Here is a 25,921-nt window from a genome sequence, read left to right on the forward strand (position 1 = left end):
TTCTGATATCAATTGTATCATTCGCTGCTTTGTTAGATTGAAGAAGGAGACCTTGTACAAAATTTTTGTTGGCTTTTCAGCTCTTTCAGCTACTTTAGAAGATACTGACTGATCTACAAACCTAGGCTACTGCCTGCAAACAACTGACTAAATTTCTTGCATGTCTCTTACAGGTGGTGTGTATTGGTTCAATGGCAGAACTGGAAGAGCTGTCTGGAGTGAAAGTCACTGATCTCCATCGAGAAAGGTCGGTCACAGAGGCTGTTAACTAGTTATTAAAAAGAGCTGAGTAGACATAAAAAATACTAGTTTTCTTTGCCCAAAACCAGGGAAACAGATTTAAGGAAAATAGAAAGGTAGTAAGAGGACTTGGGATTAACATGTATAAATTTTCCTTTCTTCTGTCTTGGACACTGATAATACAAAAAAAATCTCTAAAATAACTTTAAATTAGAAAAAAATGTCAAAGAAAATGCTGGCCTTTTTGAGAATCATTAAAATTAAAACCAGAACTCCTGTCACACCTAATGTGCAAGCATAACGTTAACTTTTTGTGCTAATTCTTGTTTTTGCTTAGAATTTGACAATCTTCTTTCCTGTAGTATTGATCCCCTAACGATCCCTTCACGCTGTGGCAAGGGCTTACTGCGCCGGGTCCCTGAAGTTTTTGATTGCTGGTTTGAGAGTGGAAGCATGCCTTACGCACAAGTCCATTATCCATTTGAAAACAAAAAAGAACTTGAAGATGCTTTCCCTGCTGACTTCATTGCTGAAGGCATTGACCAAACCCGAGGATGGTAATTTTCCGCTACTTTACTCTATGATGTTATTGCCCTGCTTCTAACAGTGTTCCTTCTGCAATGATCCTTCAATGTTGTATAGATAAGTGTATGACAGCTCTCTCAGCCTGTCTTCATAAATTCAAATTTAAGTCAAACCCTAAGTTGTTCAGATCTTATTGTTTACAAAAATCAAATTTTCTAACTGAAAACTTCATCTGCTTATTTGATTCCTTTCTGGATAAGTGCTTTTCAATCACTGATGAAAATCTTTCTCTAACCTCATATTTTCTCTGGGTAATGTTCTCATACATACATGAATGCATGCATATATATAGTTTTAGTTTTGGCATTTTAAAATGTTTATTCTATTTTTGAAATCTGAGTTTGGCTGTGAAAACCGACAGATTTTTAGGATGAATTTTTGTGTTTTCTGACCCCCCAAGTAGTCTTTCTTAGGCCATCTGTTTGTGTTGATCTTTAAATTTGTGCTCTCCACAATTATAAATCACAGTTTATTGGTCATGGTGCTTTTTGGTGTTAGTGTACAACTAAGTACTTGTTGCGTAGCATGAAACCCAGCAGCAGAGGGACGTACTGATCTCATTTGCAGGTCGCTATTTCATGTTTGCTGCTCTTCAGGCAGTGTTGGATCCAGTATCTACAGTGAACTCTATGTTGCAGCATTTAATTTGACAAACGCTAATTTAGGAAATTTTAACTATAAAATGGAATGTTATATACCATACCATATAATACCTGTTTCATTGTGGAGAAAAGTGAAAGGTTTTGTTTATTTGGGAGAAAACCTGCTTACTCTGCAGCAGGTGTGCTTTAGGGACCGGGGGAGGCTAGTGCAGGGTTAGAATGAAGAAGGAATGGAGAAAAAGAGCTTGAAAAGTCATAATACTAGTGAGTCTGTGTATTAGTCTTTCTGCAACATTGTTCATTATGTGCATGAAAGGAGAATTAAAAACTTTGTTTTCCCTCTTCTTTTTTTTTTAAGTCTTTCCTTCTATCTGAAAAAAATTAGAAAATTGTGGGGGTTTTGTGTGTGGGTTTTGTTTTTTTCTTTTTTTTTTTTAAGAAAAGAGACAAAAGAACACATGATAAAGATATATAAAATGCATGCAAAAGGCACAGTCATAAGCTGACTATTATATTCCCTATAATATTCCCTATTACATTTTATAAAGATAAAAGGACATTGATTGTAATTTAGGTGCCAAAAAAATGAAAACAAATTAAAAAAAAACCCCTACAATGTAATCATTCTTATGCTGTGCAAGGGACCTGCTGAGTTGTAAAAGTTCAGAAGAATTAAAATGGTTTGGGATTTTTATGTGGATACAAAATCTATTCCTCATCGTTACAATTCCAGTAAAAATATAGGAGGAATGATCAATTTCAGGTTTCAGGGTTTAGCTGTTTGAGATTAGGATATCACAGTGGATTAGTATGTATCACACACACTTACTGCAGCGTTTCTTTTAGTGCTGTGCTTTGAAGCGTGTGTGGGAGACATGACAGATGAAAAGATAAGTCTGATCTCACATGCCTCCAATGAAGCTCTTTAGTGCCGTTAAAGAATGCGTTTGTAATTTTTACACAAGTTGTCCTTTTTATAGTGTGATATTAATTTAAACTTGAGTGCTGTGCAACATCCAGATCTGCTAAGCTATCATGTTTCCAATTTATAAAGTTCTTTTCTTTTTTTTTAAATAGTAAATGTAACCTGTGGTTCCAGCTCACTGATGTTGACCTACCTGCAAGCTGCTGCTGAAAGCTGCTTCTTTCCCTTTCCTTAGTAGGCTGAACCGAATCACATTGCTGATTGCACTGAAGATTGGCCCCGGAAAAATAGCGAGAGAAGTCCGAGCTGAGGCCGCCGCCAGCGGTGGCCCTGTGGTTGTAGACAGACACCCGCTGTGCATCGGCTGGAGCCCGCACACTCCTGTGTGTGCTGGGGGCAATGGGCAAATGCAGCCTTTCACATTACAATCGGGAGTAGATTGCTTTTTGCTTTTTAATGTCAGCATCAGAGTTAACTGTAAGTCTTCTCCATACTCAACTCTGTCTCATCTGCTTGTGGGTGGAATATCAAAACACTTGCCTTGATACGTGATGCTTATACCTCTCCCACCGTGGGGTTTTTTGGTAAATGGTAAAGCCGTCTCAGGCTGTTCTTAAGAAGAGTTCTCATTCTAAAACTGTTAGGCTTTTAGTTACTTTTTCCTAAGTCTTGGGGAAAATGAGGATGTTTTGAAGAAAAGACAGGTGTATCTTTCTGCCAGTATGACAGCACTATATGAACATAAGTGCTATATGAACATATATAGCGCTATATAAGGCCTAAGTGAACGATATATAGCACTATATAAGGCCTAAGTGAACAAGAAGCTGATGTGTTCTGAAGTGTTAAGAGCACAGTATGTGATTTCTTTTTTTTATTTTTTTTTATTTGAAGTATTCTGTATAAAGTGTTAAGATCGAGAATGAAGGTTGGTTTTGTGTCAGGTCAGAGACTGCAGCTGACGTGAAGTGAGGACTGGTAGGGGTGAAAAGCTCAGGAGGTGGAGATCTGGTGGCTTCTGTTTGACTCGAGAGAGTAGGGGAGAAAGTCAAGGGAGACAAGGGGAAAATTAATGTGACCAAGGTGATGAGCTAGGAGAGTGATGGCTTTGATTACTTTCTGCATGGATATGAGAAAGAGCTGAGTTACATTTGTTAAGGCCAGAGGAAAAAGTCTTGCAGTCATTGGGTCGCAAGACTGGCAGTCTGGATGGATTGATAGGAAAGGCTCTATCTCTGATTGTATATGGGGAGGTGCAGTGAGATTTATAGTCATGGTCAGAATGTGGTGGCGTACAGGGAATTCACAGCTGAAGGCTTTTGGCATGATTATGAATTTACCCACAGGATTATGAATTTACCCACAATTGTTCAAGAAAGGAGAAAACAGGGAGGGAACACTTTCTCCCATTTGGGGGGAGTGGAAGAGGAGGGAAGAAGTGGGCGTCTGTCTCTGTGATGTTAAGGGGTTTTTACTATTGTTCTGGCTGACGGCTATATATCTTCAAGGACATAACTAGAAGCAGACTCAGATTTGGTGCATGGAAGATGAAGCAGCAGAGATAAGTCGTGGAGGTTGTCAGAAACAAATGTGTCTGTGCACAAGATATTTCAAAAATTCAGTGCGGAGAGACACTCCTTTACAATATTGAGAGAAAATGAGGTGAATTTTTTAAAAAAGGCTAATCTGAGAGAGAACAAGTTTTCAAAGAATGAAAGAGTTTTGTCAGAATGGTGTGTAAACAGGTGGATCACAGGATCTCAAAGACAGTCTTGTAACTGTGAGCGCCCGAGGTACCTCATTGCTGAGCCTCATCGGGTTTGACAATGCAAATAGCATAAAATTTGTGAAAAGTTCTTGGATGTATTTTTTCAGTGCCCACGGTCCATCTGTACAATTTTCCTAATGCAAACAGCATTGAAATAAATCTCTCCTAGTTGGTTCTGCTTTGTTCTTTTTAATTGCAAATACACTTGCTCCAATAGGAGAATTTGTGACCAGTTTGCGGAAAGTGATGGGAGTTTGTCAATGAGGTACCGTCATACGAAATCCTGACGCGGTGCTGCTGTGTTTGTAATGAACTGTCAGCCTTGTAGGCTTGAGGTGTCGATCATCGGAGTAAGTGCCCAGATGTTTGTGTTTAGGGGTTTTCTTAAGAAGGTTAAAAACGAAGGTGGGGATTTTGGGTGCATGTGTTTTTGTGCAGGTGGAGGAGGGCTGGTTAAAACTACAGTGCGATTTAATAAAGAGAGTTTGTATTGTGCGGTGTGAATTGAGGTGATTTGTAGAGTTAAAAGCCTGTCTGGGAGAGAAGCATCAGAGTTGTCACGTAAGCCACGTAATAAGTGCAGTAATGCACACAGCAGCCTTTCCAGAACTTTGGACGCTCAAGTATAAGAATGATGATTTTTGCAATTATAGGCAGCTTTTTGATAAAAACTACTTGGAATATACAGATGGACCTTTTTGGTTTTTTCTTCACTGAAGTCTTTCTCCACTAAATCTTCACGCAAATGCATAGTTCTAAGGCATAACCTCCTGTGCCTTATTCTAAATCAATTAGATTTCATATAGTCAGCTGCTGTTTTAAGGTTGCTAAGCAATTGCCAGTGTGATACTCATTTTTAACCAGGAAAGCTGTGGCCGCCCCTCCAGTTATTTTTCTTAAAGGTAATTACCAGCAGTGCAGTTACAGAAGGTCAGAAATACCTACTTTGGTGAAGGTTCTGACTCCTGAGTATGAAATTATCACGTCATTTTGGACCTCCACTTAATTGCTCAGATACGATCATATTGACCAATAGGTGCCTGTGCTTGCTCCAATGCGGATTTCTTAAATGTCCTAGATAGTTTATACAGGTATTGTAAACATATCACATCGGAGGGGCCAGGAATGCCCTCCTGCCTTGTATTTTCTGTATTAAAGGGGAAAATGCTACAATTTTCTTCTTGACGACCTTTCTAGTGCTTCCTATTACAATTCTTCATCCTTCTTGGACTAGTAGATTACAACTGACCAAACAGCACAGTATGCTACAAAGAGGAAAAAGATCTGCTTTTGCTAAGCTCCTCTTCTGAGTCTCTGCCACGTAAATGTTCCACATACTTAAATTTTAACTTTGCTGGAGTAGAAGAACATAATGAAAAAATTCTTTTGTGATGAAGGACGTGCAGCCTTCTGCTTGGCGTATTTAGAAAGTCACATTTGCATTGTCTCTTGTTTCAGGTTCTACACTTTGCTGGTGCTCTCCACTGCTCTTTTTGGAAGGCCTCCTTTCAAGAACGTAATTGTGAATGGCCTCGTTCTTGCCAGGTTGGTATGTCTGTCATGTCTTTCTGAACAGGTTTTTAGTCAAAGAATATTTCCGATAAGTCCCTGTCAATTGTAAATTAAATCTGTAATGGACTTTGGAGCTGTTAAGACTTGTCAGGGAGGTATCGGTGAGCGTGAGGTTTACACATCCCAGCTCTCTGCACTGAGTTCTTTCCAGCAGGACTAATCCTTCTGAGAGAGAGAGAAAATGAGTAACAAGTCCGAATAGGAAAGAGTAGGAAATAAAGGATACCTGTTATGCAGAGTAGTTTTAGGTGCGATTTTAAGTAAGTTAATTATATTTGTTTCCCTTTATTTTCAAACAAAGCCTTGCAAGTGGGCTGGAGGGATTGATGCAAAACAAGTGCATCTTCCCTCAACTTTGGTAGGAAAGACAGATTTCCTGCTTAGATTTGTAACTTGGGAGCCTCTTGGGTTGTTTGGTTTTTCCCTGAGTTGCTCTCGTGGGTTCAACAGTCATACCGAAATGATGGCCTTATGCACAATTATGTCCATGCTACCAAGAACGTAATAGGACAGAAAAATTAAGCTGGATTTGAAGGGCCTTTTTTCTTTATCTGTGTATTACAACAATTCTGGGAATTTATGCCTGCATTCTGATTTTTTTTCTAGTGATGGCCAAAAAATGAGCAAAAGGAAGAAGAATTATCCTGATCCCATGAGTATTGTAAATAGTTATGGAGCTGATGCACTAAGGTAGGATTTCTTTAATTGATGTGCAGTCTGATATGTGACCTTTCTGTTCGTAGCAGACATGTACCAGGAGGGCTGCTTATGGGGTTTTGACAATTAGCAGTAGGAAGAAAGTTAATTTTAGAAACTTCTAGACCACTGTGGCAGCCAAATAGCTGAAAGGGTGGATGAGTCAAAAGAACTGGCAATAATTCCAGTGCCTGGACTTTCTATATCTCCCTCCCTCTATATCTCCCTAAAGGTTGGTAACGACTGAAGCTGCCATGCTGACTGGAGGCCTTTTGTCGGAAAACGTGTGTCCGCTTTGTATGGAGTGCTTCTGCTCCAGCCAGCACTGGCTGCTATTGCAATGGTCAGAGTTGACCCAGTGAAAATTGGAATAAGATCTTTGAGAACAACACTATTAGTTTACTGTTAAATCGTTATTCTAGGAAAGGATTAATGTATAATGCATGGAAATGTTTGTTTGCTGCTTGCGCTATGCATTTTCTAAACAGAAAGCGTTTCTCTTCTGTTCATGTAAGTATACAGTATGTACCTAATAGCAGTGAAACCAGAAAAGCAGAAGTGGAGCAGCCTAACGTGTATATATAAATTGTCCTGGTGAAACAGAGATTAAACACAGTTCAAGTGTTTCATTAAAGTTATACTAACGTCTAAATGTAATTATGCAGTTGCCTGGTCCTTTGGCTAGATGCACTAACTACATGCATGAAGTGGTACCTTGAGGTAAAGGTGCAATAAAGACATTTTAATAACGGCAGGAGTACACTACTTAGGCATTTCTCAAGAGCCCTGTAATTCTTGCTATATATAAGAAAACCTTGAACTATCACACAGATTGAATTGTATGTTACAACTATACGTGGTAATGATTGGGCTGAACGAAAGCTTAGTGTACCGTAGTGTTTTGTTTATTTGAGAAAAATGGTTGTTGCTTGTTCTAGATAATTTAAAAAAATAACATATGAAGTTCCTTATTGTTTCAAGCTTTAGCATTTAGGAGACCTCGTAAATTATCTTCTCGTATATATTTACAGTGGAGAGTTGGGTGGGTTTCTTAATATATGTTTACAGTGGAGAGTTGGAGGGTTTCTTAAATTTGATCAAGGTTGTTCTTTACAAATAATGGAGATGTATTAGCAGAATATCAGTGAATCGGTAGCTGGAACAGTATGAGTGAAAAGGGTTGGAGTTACTCATATTGGAGATTTTTTAAATCGCAGGTGATGTGTCCGTTGAAAAAAAAAAATCTGCCTTTTTTTATAAAACAAAACAAAAAAGTCTCAAACACCAGAAGTTAGAATTCCATTATTTGTGGTTTTTTCTATTTCTAAAAAGCTAATTCATTTTTCTGCCTGTGTACTCATTCTTTAATGTCCCATTTATTTATACATACACCCACATAGAGAGTAAAAAGCATTGCAGACTAGGTTCATTTAAGGAAGGAGCTCTGCGATTCAGTTGTCTCTGCTTATTCACTGAAGTGCTTGATGTGTTCTGTTTATAGAAAAAGCTACAACCGAGGTTTTTTTTCTTTGGCACTGTTTCCCTGCAGAGTTACTTTAGCTTTTGCAGTACACCCATATATATTTTAAACTACAGCTTTGAAGTATTCTCAGCAGTAGCTTGATAAATAGATCAGCAGAAAATATAGATGTAAGTTGTTTAAATGAATATGGAATTGAATGGAAAGGGCAAACAGAAGAAATGACAGCCCAGTAAATTTAACAACCCAACTTCAGACTTCCTGTAACATGAAACTTGAAATCTCTAACAATTGTCAAAAACAGTGATATTTCAATATTCCTAAGACTTATGACTTGGATTGGATAGCTGTCAAAGTTGAAATATATCAGAAAGAGATTTTGCTGGTCATAGGATATACAAGCCCTTTGCTTTCATGTATCCTGAGGTAGGTATTGCTGTTAGAAGTGATGTGTTACGTTCTCTTCTCAATCTGTTCTTAAAACACAGGAGAAAAAACGTAATGTCACAGACTGCTGTTTTAGAGAGATGAAAAGGAGGTTACTTTATTGTTTCTCATACGTTGTTAGAAAACTTGATAATACTGGCTTGATTTGAAGAAGGTTTGATTTTCTGCTCAGTGGATAATATTACTAGGTGTAACTAAATGCATAGAAATCTTCCTTTATCGTGTGCCTTATTTCTCTTTCGATATAATAGGGGTAAGTGTCTTTGCATTGGACAAATTCAGGAAATTAGTATTCTTCTAAGATTTACATATTGTAAGTCAGTATGGGGCTGCTATGTTAAAAAAGCACCAAAACTATAGCCTGAGAGCGCTCCATTTTCTTTAATTTCTCGTCCTGAGAGCCATTTTATAAGACTTACGATAGATTCTGCAGCGAGTGCTGCGGAGGTGGGTGCGAAGGAGCAATTAAGTGGATTCTTCATGGTTCTGGTTAGTTTGCATGGCTGCCTCCTCAGGAGGAAAGCAGTGGAGGCAACTGGAAGTGGTCATTATTCTCACTAAGTCCCAAACTGGCCTGGAGTATCCTGGGGCACCCTAGGGCCAGACTAGCTCTCGTATTCGGAGCAAAACTGTGTTTGACTACTGAAATAAATAATGAGTAATAAGCACATAAATAATTGTGATGGGAGGTTTGGTTTAAATATTTATTTATGAATTCTAGTTCCATTTAAGGACTTATTACTTCATTATCACGCTTAATTGTTCTGTAGTTCTGTAAATTTCTAATTTGAATTCAGATACCATGTTTAAAAATACTTCTTTTTTTCCTTAATACAATACCTAAGATGCCCATGATTTCTGTGCTGCATTACTGCCTGTTTACTCTGGCACCTCAGTTGTTATGTATTCATTTTTATGCAAGAAGCCCTCTCTTTTAAAATTTATGGTCTGGTTTTCTTGAATGTGCTGTGTCAAACCCCATTAAGATTTTAAAGCCTCCTAAAGGAAGTGCCTGTAGAGATATATTAGTTTAGAATCATGATTTTTTTTAAAGTTGATAAAATTTGAGAAAATGAGTTAATAAATGTCTATTGAGAAGTGCCACAATCTTTAAAATAAAATATGTTTGGTTTGTTTTTCATGTTTAGAAAACTAAACTAAGTGTATCTAAATCAAGTTTGTATTCAATTTTTTTTTTTATACTTAAGTAAGACCTGGTTTCTTTTTGAGTTAACTTGATAGATACCAATTTGTCTCCATAGGCAGAATATTTGTTTAGGGAGTAAGATGGGATAAAGCACAAAAATGATTTTTTTGAGAACTTGCAGCCAGTGAAGGTAGCTGGGGGACATGTCTGTCTCTCTGAAATGAGGAACTGTGAGCCTCAGAGAGACTGACAGGAGGTGGATCTCCCTGGACAGGGTGATTTCATGTGTGGATGAACCCCCTTGGCTGAGGTGATTCCATGAGGGGCCGCTTCTGATATAAGCGGTCAGAGACACCCGAATCCTCTGCTTTGCTCTCTTAGAGCTGTTTCTGGAACTGAGGCACATTGGTATTGGTAGGAGGTATGCCCTTTGTCCTCTTCTTGGGCTATTTTTCTTGAAAACGTTAGTTTCTACTGTTTTACTCTGATTTGCCTGCTTTGCCTTGCTCCTTAGTCCTATGTTTGCAATAGGCCCAAAACTTTTTATAACTGAAGAACTTAACCAGATTGATCAGGAAGGTACTCGGTCATTATTAAAGAATTCAAAATATTACCGGAAAAATAAGTGCCGTCCTAAAGATGAGCACTAATTCATAGAGTCATAGAATGGTTTGGCCTGGAAGGGACCTTAAAGATCATCCTAACTGTAACCACAACCCCCTGCCCTGGGCAGGGACACCTCCCACCAGACCAGGTTGTTCAAAGCCCCGTCCGACCTGGCCTTGAACACCTCCAGGGATGGGGCAGCCACAGCGTCTCTGCGACACCTGGGCCAGTGTCTCACCCAGCAAAGAATTTCTTCCTGGTGTCTAATCCAAATCTCCCCTCTTTCAGTTTAAAACTGTTGCCCATCATCCTATCACTGTATTCCCTGATCCGGAGTCCCTCCCCATCTTTACTGTAGGCCCCCTTTAGGTACTGGAAGGCTGCTATAAGGTCTCTCTGGAGCCTTCTCCCAATTCTCAGCCTGTCTTCAGAGCAGAGGTGCTCCATCCTCTGATCACCTTTATGGCCTCCTCTGGACTCGCTCCAACAGGTCCATGTCCTTCTTATGTTGGGGGCCCCAGAGCTAGAAACAGTACTCCAGGGTGAGGTCTCAGAATCACTTCCCTCGACCTGCTGGCTATCCTTTTGATGCAGCCCAGGACGCAGTTGGCTTTCTGGGCTGCAAGCGCGCATTGCCGGCTCATGTTGAGCTTCTCATCAACCAACACCCACCCCCAAGTCCTTCTCCTCAGGGCTGCTCTCAAGCCATTCTCCACCCAACCTGGATCTGTGCCTGGGATCGCCGTGACCCAGGTGCAGGACCTTGCACTCGGCCCGGCTGAACTTCATGAGGTTCGCACGGGCCCACCTCTCCAGCCTGGCCGGGTCCCTCTGGATGGCATCCCTTCCCTCCAGCGTGTCGACCGCACCACACAGCTTGGTGTCATCGGCACGCTTGCTGAGGGTGCACTCAATCCCACTGTCCGTGTTGCCGACAAAGATGTTAAAGAGCACCCGTCCCAGTACTGACCCGAGGAACACCACTCATCACCGGTCTCCACTTGGACGTTGATCTGTTGATTGCAACTCTGAGTGTGGCCATCCAGCCAATTCCATATCCACTGAGTGGTCCATCCGTCAAATCCACGTCTCCAATTCAGAGACAAGGATGTCATGTGGGACAGTGTCAAATTCTTTGCATGAGCCCAGGCAGATGGTGTCAGTTGCCCTTCCCTTATCCATCGATGCTGTTGTAGAAGGCCACCAAATTTGTCAGGCCCAATTTGCCCTTAGTGAAGCCATGTAATTCCATACATCCACTGCTTCTTTTATGCTGGGATAGCATCTGAGCGTGTATTATCACTTCAATTAACTTCTAGGGTAAAAAAGAGAATTTTAATTCAAATTGCATATGCAGTATCGTAAAAATAGTCCTGTAGCACTAGGAAGTAAACTGTCATATGTTACATGCTTACAATACTGTCCTCCTCAGTGTGAAACTGCTTCCTTGGGTATCTTTCTCGCTATGCAACTCTCTGGGGTTTGCTATATGTTAAACTGTATTTCCACCACTATATGCAGTTTTAAGCTTTTGAGTATTGTTTTCTTATTTTGCAGGCTATACCTGATCAATTCTCCTGTGGTAAGAGCAGAAAATCTGAGATTTAAGGAGGAAGGAGTAAGGGATATACTGAAGGATGTCTTCCTGCCCTGGTACAATGCGTATCGCTTTCTTGTTCAGAACGTTCAGATCCTCCAACATAAGGTACAGTTCTCTCAAGCACGGAAAAGCAAAGTGGAAGGGGCTTTGTGCTCTTTCCACAGTTAGAGTGAATTAGCATCGTAGAGGAATTTAGATTGGAAGGGAAGCCTGGATTCTGACTCTGGAGCTCATCTGATCTTGACCTCCTTGTTCAAAGCAAGGCTGGCTTCAAAGTTACATCAGGTTGTATATACTTGCTGTTAATTTCTGTGTTATTTGCTGTTTGTAGCCTGTATCATAAGGCTATAATCGCCCTGCATCTTTCTTTTCTTGACCAAGAATTATTGTATAGATATCTATATACTATAGATATTGTATAATATCTATATTATAGTCTAGAAAGTAGGAGTGGAAGGTAGGGGACTGTCAAGACATAAGAAGTATAATTTCTCAGATTTGGGTGCTGTTGATTCCTTTTTATTTGAGATAAATGTGATGCTATTGCATTCATATTCTTGAAATTAGAGAACAAGATAGGGAGTTTGAGTTTGTGGGGCTAATACATACTAAGCAATTATCTGCTGCTAGTCACCATGCTGGGAACACCAGTTAAAAGCCAGGTACCACATGTGCTCGAGGGAATCCTTCTGAAATACCCATCCGAAGCCTCGTTGGGTTTCTAGTAATTGTCTTATCAGTGTTTGGAGGCAGTAGGTGTCACCAATTGTGCCTTCAGTGCTGCTGCTGCTTTTCTTTGCTGTTGCCCCATGTCATGTAGTCAGGCACGGCTGCATCACAGGAAGGATGCTGTCAGAGGATCTGACGTCTGGACTGCAAGTTTCTCTGCGTTGAGAACATTGCTCAATAGCACACAGATTTAACTCAAATAGAACTGCAAATAAGTAATGAAAAGAAAGTTATTTTCAGTAGCGGCTGGTGTGACAATTTATTGAGCTAACTCATTTACTGTAACTTTAATTATGAATCTGCATAAAAATGTTTAACTTGGGAATACTTGATACTGAATACATTAGCCACAGCAAGAAGATTGCCTTCTATAACATGGCAGTTAATTTTTTTAAAAGTTAAATTTAAATACAACTTAGAAAAAAAAATAAGGAAATGGAATGGAAAGCAAGGTAAATCATCATAAAAGTGATAATGCTTTCGACCTGCAGATTACACGTGAAGTCTACTAAAAAATGCTGTGAGTGGCATGAGTTTCTACACTTTCAGAATGAAAGCAGGATTAAAATTTCTTTCTTAGAGTAATTTTTCATTTAAATTGCAGATTTTATGGGCATATTGTATAGTTTCTGTTGAAACCGATTTTAATCTTTCAACTGAGATTAATGATAGAAGTTTACCACTTGTCAGTGCAGACTTTTATGGGAGAGTGGGAACCAAGCGAAATAGCTCAAACCTTGTACTACACATGAAATTACAGCAGCAGGCTCATCACTGTGGAGAGCTGCCACTTGAAGCAATGAAGGCAGCTGACTTCAATAAACAGTACAGTAAATAGCTGCTTCAATAAATGGTTTTATCTTTTAACAGCCCCTTTTGGGAACAAAGTCTGGTAACTTCAGATCCTAATATTTCACAAATCTTTTCTTAGTATCCCTAGACAGCATTCATCAGACAAACTTACACATTGCCCTAAAAATATACTTCAGTTTTTCCTGTTTGACCTTTGAATTACCTAAAGTGTGCTTTGCAGCTTTTTTGCTGTGATCCCATTAAATCTTGCAAGATCAGCCAAATTGGGAATGGAAGACCCCAGTGGAAAATCCAGGTGCTTAAGCAGTTAGTTTTAGTGATTCAGCAGATGTAATTTTTCTTTCTAAATAGATAGTGAAACCATTCCTGTGCGCCATATTAGGCAAAAGAATGTGCTGTTGGAGGTGATAGTGTTTAAATTAGATTTCATGCACAGTCTTAAACAACCTTGTCATTGTTTTCTGCCTCCTGCAAGGGAGAAACTATATTCCCAGTGTCCTGGATGAAGTCTAATAATAATTTTATGGTTACTGTAATTACCACAGTAATTGTAGTTGGTTAAATGATTGCTGACCTCACACTGGGATTGCGGCACTTCTGGGTGTGCAGATGCATTTCTTTCCTAAGAATCTTCTCCTTTATACTATCTAAGTGGATGCATAATTATTCGGTTGAATAATCCCAATAGACTTTTTTTCATCTGGGCTCTGAGGGAAGGGAAAGTCCGAAGACTCTTAACACCAGATGTTTAAATAGTGTTTGTAAATCTGGAAAAAAAAAACCCAAAAAACCCCCAAAAAATAAACCCCAACAACAAAAAAACCCCCAGCAAACAAACAACCCAAAACAAACCCTGTTTTCAACAAGTCATAAGAACATTCACACGGAAAAGGGTCAGACTGTGGGCATGGACAAGTGTGCTTACATCTGGTCTTGCTTGCAGTGCCCTACAGAATCAGCAAAGTGTTAGGAAATTTCTCAGATGGGTGCAAGCATCAGTATTCTGGAAAGCAACAACAAAAAAATGCACTATATGCATGTTGGATGCCTAAAAATTCCGCCTGTTTTTTCAGGTTTTTATGATCTTCCGTGTTTTAGTCTGCTGAAATTACCACATGCTCTTAAAAAAATTATTAATATATTGTTTATATGCCCTTTCCCAAATAGAATTTATCTTTGTAGTACATTTCTTGTAAATGCTTCAGATCCTCCTAGATGAAAGAGTTATGTGAATTCAAGAGTCGTACCCTGTGTCTGGAAGCGATGACTTATGCTGCAAAGAGGGCAGGAAGGACTGCACACCATTGTGTGCTGTACTACTTTTTATCTGGTTTAACAGATCCAAATAACTGGCCTCCTCTGTAGTTGAAGGTATGGTGTGGTGAAATCAGCAGTAGCGGGAGTCGGGTTTTCCTTGGCTGTTCCTGGAATTTCATGTTCTCTTAGGAAACCAGTATAACGCAGTGAAGGTGACAAAATATTAGTGGCTGACAGGTGGCTCAATAGAGAGGTCTGAATGTGTACCCTTATGACCTGAAGAATGTGTTCTGTGTTTTTATGTTGATGATAGGATGAGGGAAGAGAATTCCTTTACAATGAGAACACAGTTAAGGAGAGCCGTAACATCATGGATAAATGGATTCTTTCTTTCACCCAGTCGCTCATTCAGTTCTTCAAAGCTGAAATGGCAGGTAGGCACACGTTTGGTCGGGTGTGTGTACGGGTGTTCAATTTTTGGTTAGAGAACTAGCCATTTCATCCAGACTTCCAGATTCCACATGAGACTTACAGTTCAGACAAAAGGAAGGAAATCTTTAATCGGCTACCAAAATACAGGGAGTGCTGCTTTCATGGGCATTAATACAGATTTTGCTATGCTTGTTCATGAAACTTCAAAAAGTGATGAGGCTTTTTTTGTCACGGCTAATCCTATGAGCTCAGTGGTGTAGCTTCCTGCTGTAACAGTATCTTCTGCAGTGCTTGGAGCAATTAATAATATTATAATAGTAACTGAAAGACAGCAGCGAAAAGGAAACCAAATAGAATTTGGGGAAGCTGTAAAAAAAAGGGTAAAATGAGCAGCACTCAAGTCAGCTAAATAAAATAATTTTGAGAGGTACATGAGCAAGGGGAATAAATTTTCCCTTGCATAGTTCCATAGAGAGGATTTCTTTGTAATCATATTGGGAGTGTGTGCAGCAGGATGGAATCACGGTAGGATATTGCATTGCATTGGTTTTCTTCCTGCGTGTTGTCTTTTTCATCATCCAATACCTCTCAATGCTCGCGTTCTATTAAGACGATATTAATTACAAAGAGAAGATGCTGCAAGAGCCCCCTGAAGCTCTTGCAGTTGGTCTGATCCAGTAAGCTTACAAATTTGCAGATAAAGTCATGATGGGATTTGGAGAGGTTTTGGTGCCTTTGAGGGCACTAGAAACCCAGATAATGGAAAGAAGGTGGCTTTTGCCATTGTAGTTACCCTTTATGAATAAACAACCAACCCCTCCCTGTGCCCATGATGTTAAGTTGCCCTTGGAAGAACTTTTAGAAGCCGCCTGCAGGTGTGCTTGGGCTTCAGGAAGGAAGGTATTAGTGGGATAATAGGTAATGAGGAAGTAATGAGGAAACAGTTAAATGCCAGGTCGGAGTTTGTGAGGACACAGGACAGTCGTCCTCTGCTTCAGTCGTCTCTTGCGTTCCCCCCTCTTAGACTGGCATAGTGTTCACTCTCACCAAGACCAGCAAGATGAGTTTATCTTGCTACAGCAGACAAAGCAGGTCATTTTGGTAATAACAAAATTCAGGTGAGATCATTTGAGAGCATTTCATTAAAGGAAGAAAGAATCCTCAAGCTGCCAAACCCAGGAATATCATAAAAGCTGTCTGTTGTTGATGAAAACGTGGCTTCTTTCTAGAAGTTTTGTCCTTGAAATTTGGTGGTGGTGTGTGTTGAGTTACACGTGTTGCCAAACAGAAATATGCAGAGCCTATGCAAGTTGACGTGCTGCGTGTGAAGAGGAAAATACTTTGAGGGACAGTGGAAAATGCGTTTGTGAATGTGTACCTGGGATCTTGGATTAGGGCCTGGTTTAAGCAGAAATAGTGTTTGCAGGAAGATGTGCATGGGGCTAGAAACTTGAATGCTCTGGCTTTCTAAGAGGAAGATAAAGGTAATAAAAAGGGATGTGTCAGCTGACATCTGTACAAAGCAAGAAGATCCTTCCAAGCAGGAGAATAACATTCCTGTTGGAAAATGACAATGTAAAGACTTTAAAGACTGTAGTGTTGGTATTAAATGCTATTGTCTTGTGTTAGATAGAGATAACATGATGTGCTCGTCGAATGAGTGACGCATCCTATTTGGAAGTGATTAATAAATGTTGTTTTTCAATTTATTTTTCTACATTAACTCTGAATTCAGTCAGACAGATATTAATGAGATGCAGTAAATTTGTGTACTGTGACGTGATACTCTTGTGCTAATCTTTTTTAAAAAAAAAAAAACTAGTTTGAGATTTTTTTTTAAAGATTTCCTATTTCACATGACTTAAAGTAGGAAAAATGTCAGGAAGAGGCAAGGGAAGATTGTAATGGTGACTGATAACCTCAAAGGCTCGGTGAAGGACATAAATACAGTACACAAGCTTCATTTTAGACTCCAAGATTTTGAAAATAATACTAATGATGAAAAAAAATAATAAATGCAAAAACTGTTTTTTAGGTGTGGCATGATGCGAGCAGAAATAAATGATTGCGTTCACCAACTAATGCCATACAACTCTGCTACCTGCAAGATGCATAAAAAAAAAATACGTTGTCTGTGCCATGTCTAAAGCACAGGTGAGGCAGAGGTGATATTTGGGCACTATCTGTCAAAGAAAAGGCCCAGTCCGCGCCATAGCGTGCTGTTCTGCACCCGTGTGTGTGATTGTGCGTAAGAACATACGGGCTGGAGACTCTAAATGGCAAGGAGACACCACTAACCAGAAAAATGTTGCAATTGAGCTTAGCTCCTGCCATTTAATCAAGCGTATTTTATAGTGCCGCTAAACTTTACATTGATTGCCTGCCTCTAGAAAAATGTTTTCATTAAGTAAAACTTATGTTAATTCTGCCCCAGTTTCTACTAGTAGCTTGAAGGGCCGGCAGCGTTTCAGCCCAAATGGAGCCCCTGCCAGTTCAGTGTTGACCTCACTTGATTTGATGGAGGGTTGGAAGGGGACCGTACCTGTGCGCGCTCCACCTTGGGGGTGCTTTAGAGAGCCTGGCAAACCTTCATAACGGTGTGACAACCCTCTGCTAAGCCTGGCTTGGGGAGAGCTTTTGGCTTCCTGGAACATACGCTGTTGGAGAAAAGGAGACAACACATCAGAAAGTGTCATTTCAGTTATTTAAGGAAAACTGGCGAAAGTTAAATGTGTTGAAACAAGACACGTATGCATTTGTAAGAGGACTTTTGCTGATGTGTATCATCTCTTGGTTTAATAGGTGCCCAAACCTGGAGGTGTAGACACGCTCTCTTCAGAAGTGCTGCAAGTTGGGTAGATGTGTGCCAGTAACCTCTTCAGCTGCAGCTGCTGTAGCCCCACTTTGATAATAACTCGCTTATCCAAATGAATTATTAGCTATTGAATAGGAGTATAGTTTCTCCAGTAAACCTTATCTTTTATGATGGAAGCTTCTGGGATTTGGGCCCTTTAATAAATAGGGCAGGTAGGAAGATAGTTGGGAAGATATTATGAAAAGTGGTAGGGAAAACAATCCTATGTGTTTTAAAGGAGGTTAAAATTCGGTGTTTAAATACAGTAAGCCTTATTATTCTTTTTTTTTCTAAAGTGCTCGATACAAGTAATTATTTTACAAAACAACTTTTCTCTTGATAACTGGAATTGAAAGAAGAGTGCGTGTGTCCGTGCATGTGGTTCCACACACATGCTGAACCTTTTTCTTGAGTCATGAAAAAGCAAGATTTCACCATTTGGTTTATGAACTGGGATTACAGCTGCGGAGGGGAGAAATACATGTTTCCAAGCTTTCTTATTAAAGATATACTTTCCCTGAAGGGTGTCTTTTTTTGAGGATTTTTGTTTGTTTTTAACCAGTCTCCTAACTAGATAACAAACAGCTAGAAGAGAGATGGGAATTTTTTAGAAATACAAATTCCCACATAAGTAATGTCTTCCCCACCATGGCATGAATCTTTTGAGCATTTCCTTTTTAGGCTTAAATACCAGTATTCTGCCTTTGAAAGCGCTTCTATTTTAGAAAATGCAATGAAAAGTGTGAAGGAGCTTTTAAAGCAAAGATCCATTTTATTCAGTAGCTGCTTGATTAATGAAACGGATTCAGAATAGAGATCAAAAAGCTCTTTGCTTTTAGAGATACGCAAGTTTTTCCTTGGAAAACTGAGTCCTATTTAAGGACCGTCCCCACCCCCCCCACCCCCAATTCTCTCGCGAACAACTGAAATTTGTTTTCCCAGTTGCATGGTGATGCTTGTGATGACCTTCTTTTTCGTGTTGGCAGTCCTCCATGCTTTTAAGTTACACAGAACTTGAAAATACAGCTATGTTTATCTTCTTACCTCGTCAGGCTTGCCGTTACTTTACGTTCTTTTAACCTACTGTGTTACTTAGAAAAATAATTTAAAAATGCAATTAATTTGGGGGGAATTGATTGAAATAGGTGTCTCATTTTAAACCTGGTGAACAAAAAAGAAAGTGTTGGCAGTAATGAACAGAATTTTATTGTATTATTCTACAATAATTTCTGTTAAACTCCTAGCGACTTGACTGTATTTACAGCATGTGCAAATCTAGGATTTGCCAAATCCTTTGCGATTAATAGTCTCTTATCCACTATCCTCTTTACGAGTCAGATAAAAGCATAAGGCTTCCATAATGCGTGATTGTGTAGGATTAGGGAAGCAATTTGGTGGTAGATGTGTTTGTCTTGAAGCAGGAGAATTGATGATGTGTGCAATTTCAAAATATGGTTTTTAACATGGTAGTACGTCTAATCACTTTTTTGATCTTACTAACATATGTGCTTCCGCTGAAGTTTTATGTTTAACACCAGAGCTACAAATGATAATGTGCTTCTTTAAGTGAGGAGTTTGATGCAGAAGGCAAATACTAACTACAGTAAACATTTTTCCTTCTAGCTTACAGGCTGTACACTGTAGTGCCTCGATTAGTGAAGTTTGTTGATATTCTGACCAACTGGTACGTTAGAATGAATCGCAGAAGACTAAAGGTAGGTATCTTCTTCCCCAATCTTGTACTGTAAACAAAATCCTTGTAGTCTATGGTAATTTAATGCGTAGCAGCTTCGTGGTGTTACACAAAATCTTTATGCTGCATTTTAAATTGTATCAGTTTGTACCTGATAGTGGGAATGAGAAGTTAACATTTTTTTTCCTCCTCCTTGTTTTATGAGGAAAACCAATCAAACAAAATGCCCATTAATTCATGGTATGGGATAGGTTGGAAGGGACCTTAAAGACCATCTCCTTCCACCCCCCTGCCCTGGGCAGGGACACCTCCCACTAGACCAGGTTGCTCGGAGTCCCGTCCAACCCGGCCTTGAACACCTCCAGGGATGGGGCATCTGCAACCTCCCAGGGCAACCTGGGCCAGGGGCTCACCACCCTCACAGCAAAGAATTTCTTCCTCAGATCTCATCTAAATCTCCACTCTTCAGTTTGAAGCCATTCCCCTTCATCCTATGGTTCCCCTCACTGATCCAGAGTCCCTCCCCAGCTTTCCTGGAGACCCTTTAGGGATTGGAAGGGGCTCTAAGGTCTCCCCGGAGCCTTCTCTTCTCCAGGCTGAACAACCCCAACTCTCTCAGCCTGTCTTCAGAGCAGAGGTGCTCCAGCCCTCCGAGCACCTTTGTAGTGTCCTCTGGACTCGCTCCAGCAGGTCCATGTTCTTCTGATGTTGGGGCACCAGAGCTGGACACAGTTCTCCAGGTGGGGTCTCCCCAGAGAGAGTAGAGGGGCAGAATCGCCTCTTGGCCTGTTTCACGTGCTGGATGGGATTGAGCAAAATTAATACAGTTTGGAAAAGAAGTTTACTGCATTAACATTGGAAATTCTTGAAGTTTGTTGAAGTGCACTTACTGGTCCTAAAATTTAAGTTGTGTTTTTCTTGGTGAATTCTTCAAACAGGGTGAGAATGGGACTGAAGACTGCATTATGGCCTTGGAAACCTTGTTTAGTGTTTTGTTCTCCATGTGCAGACTTATGGTAAGGGAATTATGGCCCACTATAACTATTTGATGTTTTTAATGTAGTTAATCTAAAAGCATGCATTTTTGTGTCTTAAGTTGACCATAGAAACTAGGGTACAGAGATGAAGCACATGCAGAGAAAAAACATATTGCTCCTGATTTGTGCGGCACAGTTTATTTTCCACCTCTCCCTTTTCTTTGCTTATCTGTCCCATGGTACCATAAAGAAGGCAGATATCACCTGACTGGTAAAGAGACATTGTGATTTCTTATCTGATGCCCAAAAGTAACAAGTAAATATCAGGAAGGAGCTGAATAAGTAGTGGCAATTTCATCATTTATTTCAGTCTGCATTTTGAATAACATCACAGTTCTGCATCGAACACACTGTGTGAGCATCGCTTTTGCTGAACTGTCCTTATGCAATTCATAAGCATTACTGATTCGTAATGTACCAACAATAAAGAAAAGATGATGATTGAATACAACATTACAGGCACCATATACTCCATTTATCACTGAGCTGATGTACCAGAATCTGAAGACACTTATTGATCCGGCGTCGGTTCAGGAGAAGAACACTGAGAGCATTCACTACCTCATGCTTCCCCAAGTGAGGTAAGAGACAGCTCTTATGTGGCAAAATGGGCTTTTGGTTTGGTTGGGAGTTGGGTGGCTTTTTGGGGGCGTTTCTGCTTTTCACAGAACAGCGCTCCTAAACTTGGGTTTAAAACTGTTTTGCATAACAAGAAAACAAGCTGCTTTAAAAATGTGAATATTCCTTTGCTGCAGGAAGAATTTTAGGATGATAGCTAACGTGTTCTGTTCTATAAGCAAAAAATGTTTAATTTTTGCTTAAGCTCTGGTTAATGTTAGTCTCTTTGTAGCAGGAGAGGGTTTCACTAGCAGCACGCTTCACACGCCGCTCTCAGAGTTAGCTGGGGATTTTCTTTTCCCTCTGCTTTTAGGCAGTAGAATTGTGCTTGCTTAAAGGGTAGTAGATAGGAAGGAAGCAATTTGGAGGAATGCATGTTCCCAACTCATGATGTTTTCTTCTTACGGTGGGCAAGGAATATTCTTTTTTCTCTTCAAAATGTACACTGACTAGAAGCTCTAATGCCTACCTATGAAGGGCCCAAAAGGATTAGGAAACTCTTGCGGCCCTGCATTTGCCAGAACGTGTGCATCCCCCGATCTCTGGGCCTTTCCTGGTGAAGGCTGGTGCCAGACCCCATGTGGACTGGAATGATTGTTTTGTGTGGACCACATACGGAGACAGCAGAGTGAGTTCTTTTGGCTTCAGAGCAAGAATTTAGACCATAGTCCAGAGACTGCCACTTCCTTGTAAGAGGATACATCGTATGAGAGTGAGCTTTCCAGACAGATCCTTTCTTTAGATGCTGATGGGTGAGGCTTTTTGCGAAGTACCAGTGTGTCTGAAAGGTTTGGTGCCGTGGTGGTTGTACTGGAGATACGTGCTGGGTTATCCGTAGCATCAACTCAACCCAGGTCGAACTTGACAACTGAAGTTGTTGGGTTTTTTTAATCCAGTCGGGGGAGACACTAGTATTACAGTAATGAGTTGCTCGTTGGTGATTTGGTGCTAGAGCAGTGGATTAAGTTGGTGCCTGCGTTACACCCTGCTGTTAGTCACTGAATGGAAGAGAAGCAAACTCTCCTTTTGCATTGCAGCTCAGTTTGAAAACCCTCAAGAACAAGGGAGCTGACCGTGAGACTTTAACTACAAGTTGAAAAATTTAAACCTTCTAGTAATGTTGTTTCTTTTACGGATACTATAGAAGTAGTAACACCTTAATCAAAGCCCTAATGCAGAAAATAGGGGTATTTCAGTTGTAAGTTTTGCTTTACTCATTCTGTTTTTCTGGATGGTCCTTATTGGATGCATGATTTTCACCCCAACTTTGTTTGTTTTACTCACAACTCTCTTTTGAACCAGTACCCCTGCTCTTGATACGACACTTGTGTGGTTTTGAAGGAGCTGCTCAATTTATGCAGCTACTTAAGAAATCGAGCAAACCACAGTTTTGGAACTGTTGGCTGCTAGTACATTTTGAAACAAGATGTGAATGTCAGCTTACTCCAAAAAAAAAAAAAAAAAAAACGAACAACCCCAAACAACCCAACCCCCCAGAAAAAAAAAAACCACCCCAACCCTGCCTTCCAAAATGGAAGGGTGTTAAAATGATGAAGCCAGGAAAAATGATGAAGCCGGGAAAGATGACAAGACTGTCTAAAACATCAAGCTAAAATATTTAGAATTCCTGGAAAAGATTATAAATTGAAATCCAGTGAGTTGGTTGCATTATAGGTATTTCATTGTCGTTGTAAGTATTCTATTTGTAATATCTTTTTGCATCTTCTTCAATATTATTAATGTAAATCTTACTTTTTATTGGATATTAATAGGTAGTATGTCTCAATCCATCATTTCCATCTTGTGAGAGGTGCTAGCAAAAGATGATTTTAAAATAGCTCTGTTTTTTGTTTTCAGCAAGTTATTTCCTCATCTTCTGCACAAAGAGAGAAGAAAAACCTGTTTGTTCATTTTTCAAATTGCCACAAACAGGGAGAAATTGAGTCTCTTGTAGGAAATTTCAGAGAAGGGGGTAAAATGTTTTGAATCTGCTCAAATGGATACAATGAAAATGAAGCAATATAATGTTTCCTTTTTAATCTAGGGAGGATCTCATCGACAAAAAAATTGAAAGTGCCGTTTCTTGTTTGCAGTCTGTTATTGAGCTTGGACGAGTAATCAGAGACAGAAAAACCATTCCAGTAAAGGTTAGAACTCTTAACATCTTTTCTCAATGACTTGGGAGTGTGCCGTAGCTTTGTAACTTTGGGAGAGAAGAATTAAGTTTGGAATAGCAAACAGTTCAACAATAAAATACTTCAAATGATAAACCATAATTTCTGAAATTCTTTAGTTTCAGTTGGAAAGACAAAAGTTTCTGTTGTTTTTTTTTTTCCTTCTCCCCAGTATCCATTGAAAGAAGTAGTTGTTATCCATCAGGATCCAGAGGCTCTGGAAAACATCAGATCTTTAGAGAAGTACATACTTGAGGTAAGAACATCATGAACATGATGCTTAACTGGGTGTCAGTTACCTAAACAAACAAAACCCTAACCTCCTCTGTTGATGGTATGAATATCTCATGTGGCAAAATTAATTTAAAAGATAACTGTAATGAAAGGGGATATCAATGGGTTCTGTGTACAGAAATGAAGGTAAATGAGTGATGATCCTTAATCAGTTGTAGTATTGAGAAATACTTAATCACTCAAACTGAGCACATAAGACTAACAGGCTATTAGAAATGTTCTTTTTCTTCATCAGTGAAAGGAAAAAACATTTTCTGAATTAAAGTAAGGCAATAGTCAACTACATGTTGTCAAAGAGATGGACTGTAAAATTTGTGATCTCCTTCAATTAAAGAGCATTAAAACCAGTTTGAGAGTAAGTGGAAGGATTGCTGGAGAGAAGGAGTTCCATGTAAGGGAGAACCGGGGACCGGTCAAGGTGGTGTTTTGGAAATAAAATGTCAAATGAATAAGATGTTAGTCCGTACAATTTCTTGCGCTCATCTACTCCCATATGCCACTGCAATACTTTTTTAATGTGTGTCCATTAGAGAAACACAGCCTGCCCTACTTCTCAATCTTTGTTTGGATAAAAGCCCCGTCATTGAAAAGAAAAGTAACCCTTCTTGTTTTTTTGAGCTCAGCTTCCTGAAATTGTCTGCGCTTTCTGCTTTTAGTCAGTCATGTAAAAATCCATAGTATTTTAAGAAGTGAAATGGAAAAGGAGTTTGTTTATAAAGAAACTTCATTTATTTCTATGTTTATACTATAAATAAATCTTTTAAACTTTAGTACTGCGTTTCAGAAGTTGTAGCGAAGGCACAAAGCCTGTTACTTTTTGATTGCTTAAAAGACTGTAGAGTGGGCTTATTTTAGTCTTTGTTCAACTGAATTTCATTACAAATAGAGTTTATATGCATCTGCTTTCACATCTATGATGTACAAGCGAAATCAAAAAGTAAGAGGGAACAGTGAGAAGGAAGAGTGCTTCAGCCACAGTGATGAATTTCGATGAGCCATGGTGGTTTTATTGAAAAAGAAAAGGAAAAAAAAAAAGCTACTATGCCAGTATGCCTTTGAACATTTTTCTAGGTGTTGGGGCCTTCAAATCGTCTTAAATCCAGTGATTCTTACTAGTTAAATCTGTCGTGATCATGCATTTGATGTCATGAGCTATGTGATGTGTAATTTCTCAGTGTTAGCAGCCTCGGTGCTTTATAACGACTTCACTGACCAGGGGGTTAGAGGTAATAATACCATCTCTGTTGGGAGACTGGAGCCGTCTTAATTTCCTCTGGCTGCAGCACTCTCGTTGGGATAGAGGATCGCTTTTCACCCAGGTGATTCATTGTGTTCCTTGGGGAGACAAACCATGACTTCATCTTTGTAACTGTATGTGTTTTGGGGAGGAAAGAATTGCATTGTGAATAGCAGCTCTTTGCTAAGAAAGCAGAATTCTACAGGAACTGAGCTGGTGTTGACGCTGGGCAGAATGCGTGCATTAGACTTGAATATAAATTGGGGATTACTTCATGACAATAATTTCTGCGTATTAAGCTGTCTGGATTTTCACTTGAATCCTTCCCTTATGCAATCTCGCTGTATTTGTGTGTGTCAGGGCAGAACATACACCAGCTTTTCTCTGGGCTGAGAACTGAAGCAGCAGTCTTGCAAAACAAAAACACCAAGGTGGTTGTTCAGATGATCTTCCCCGTTCAAGAAAGACCTCCTGATAGAAACGTTTCTGAAGAAGGGATGCCTTAATGCAAGGTCTTGTTAGAGAAGTTAAGTACCACGTAATACAAAAACTAACAACCCCCGAAAATATCAATTTCCTTAACTATTGCAGGAGATTTCGTAGATTTCAGAAGTCTTAATACAGTTTCTGAATGCCTGTGAACTGTGAGCTTAGCCTTCTCATGTCTTGCCCTCTCAAATCTACTTGTTTGCAACAGTCTCTCTTTAAATGAGCAAAAACCAGAAGAAAAAAAAATTTTTACCATCAATGTAGCTTTACATCTATCTGAAGAGTTTATGAAACTCCCTTCCCTCCCACGATGGTGTCACATCTGGAAAGGTGAGCCATAGGGTGCACTTTTCATTGTCCTCTGAAGTCTGCCCTCTTAACTGTATTTTAAGTGCTTGTGGCATATATGCTAAAAACAGATTACTGTTACAACTTGATTCTTTGCCCTGTTCTACCTGCAGCGTACTTCCCTGCTACTGTCATATTAGCGTACGGCTTTTATGTGTCCAAGTGTGGTAATCGGGTGGGAAATATAGGGATTCTCCGCAGTTCAGAGTAGTTCCTTTCCTTCAGCTCCACCCACAGCACCAAAGCTTTGAGTCCAACGCTGCAGAGGAACTGACTGT

The 25,921-nt window shown here is 39.7% G+C and overlaps 1 protein-coding gene across 4 annotated transcripts in view; it reads left to right on the plus strand.

The window, feature by feature from the left end:
- The window catches only part of IARS1 (isoleucyl-tRNA synthetase 1), a 112,698-nt gene that overhangs the window by 60,027 nt on the left and 26,750 nt on the right, over positions 1-25,921 (plus strand). For all 4 annotated transcript variants that reach the window (XR_008468636.1, XM_054215755.1, XM_054215756.1 and 1 more), the window contains 11 exons: positions 174-247; positions 603-797; positions 5,579-5,665; positions 6,299-6,382; positions 11,626-11,773; positions 14,781-14,901; positions 19,377-19,468; positions 20,385-20,462; positions 20,943-21,064; positions 23,146-23,248; positions 23,448-23,531. Coding sequence is in view for 3 of the 4 variants with exons in the window: in XM_054215755.1 (XP_054071730.1) it covers positions 174-247; positions 603-797; positions 5,579-5,665; positions 6,299-6,382; positions 11,626-11,773; positions 14,781-14,901; positions 19,377-19,468; positions 20,385-20,462; positions 20,943-21,064; positions 23,146-23,248; positions 23,448-23,531 (1,188 nt within the window). In the remaining variant the exon portion in view is untranslated. The remainder of the gene's footprint in view (positions 1-173; positions 248-602; positions 798-5,578; positions 5,666-6,298; positions 6,383-11,625; positions 11,774-14,780; positions 14,902-19,376; positions 19,469-20,384; positions 20,463-20,942; positions 21,065-23,145; positions 23,249-23,447; positions 23,532-25,921) is intronic.

The sequence above is a fragment of the Rissa tridactyla genome, chromosome 10, assembly GCF_028500815.1.
Source record: "Rissa tridactyla isolate bRisTri1 chromosome 10, bRisTri1.patW.cur.20221130, whole genome shotgun sequence".
Taxonomy (NCBI): domain Eukaryota; kingdom Metazoa; phylum Chordata; class Aves; order Charadriiformes; family Laridae; genus Rissa; species Rissa tridactyla.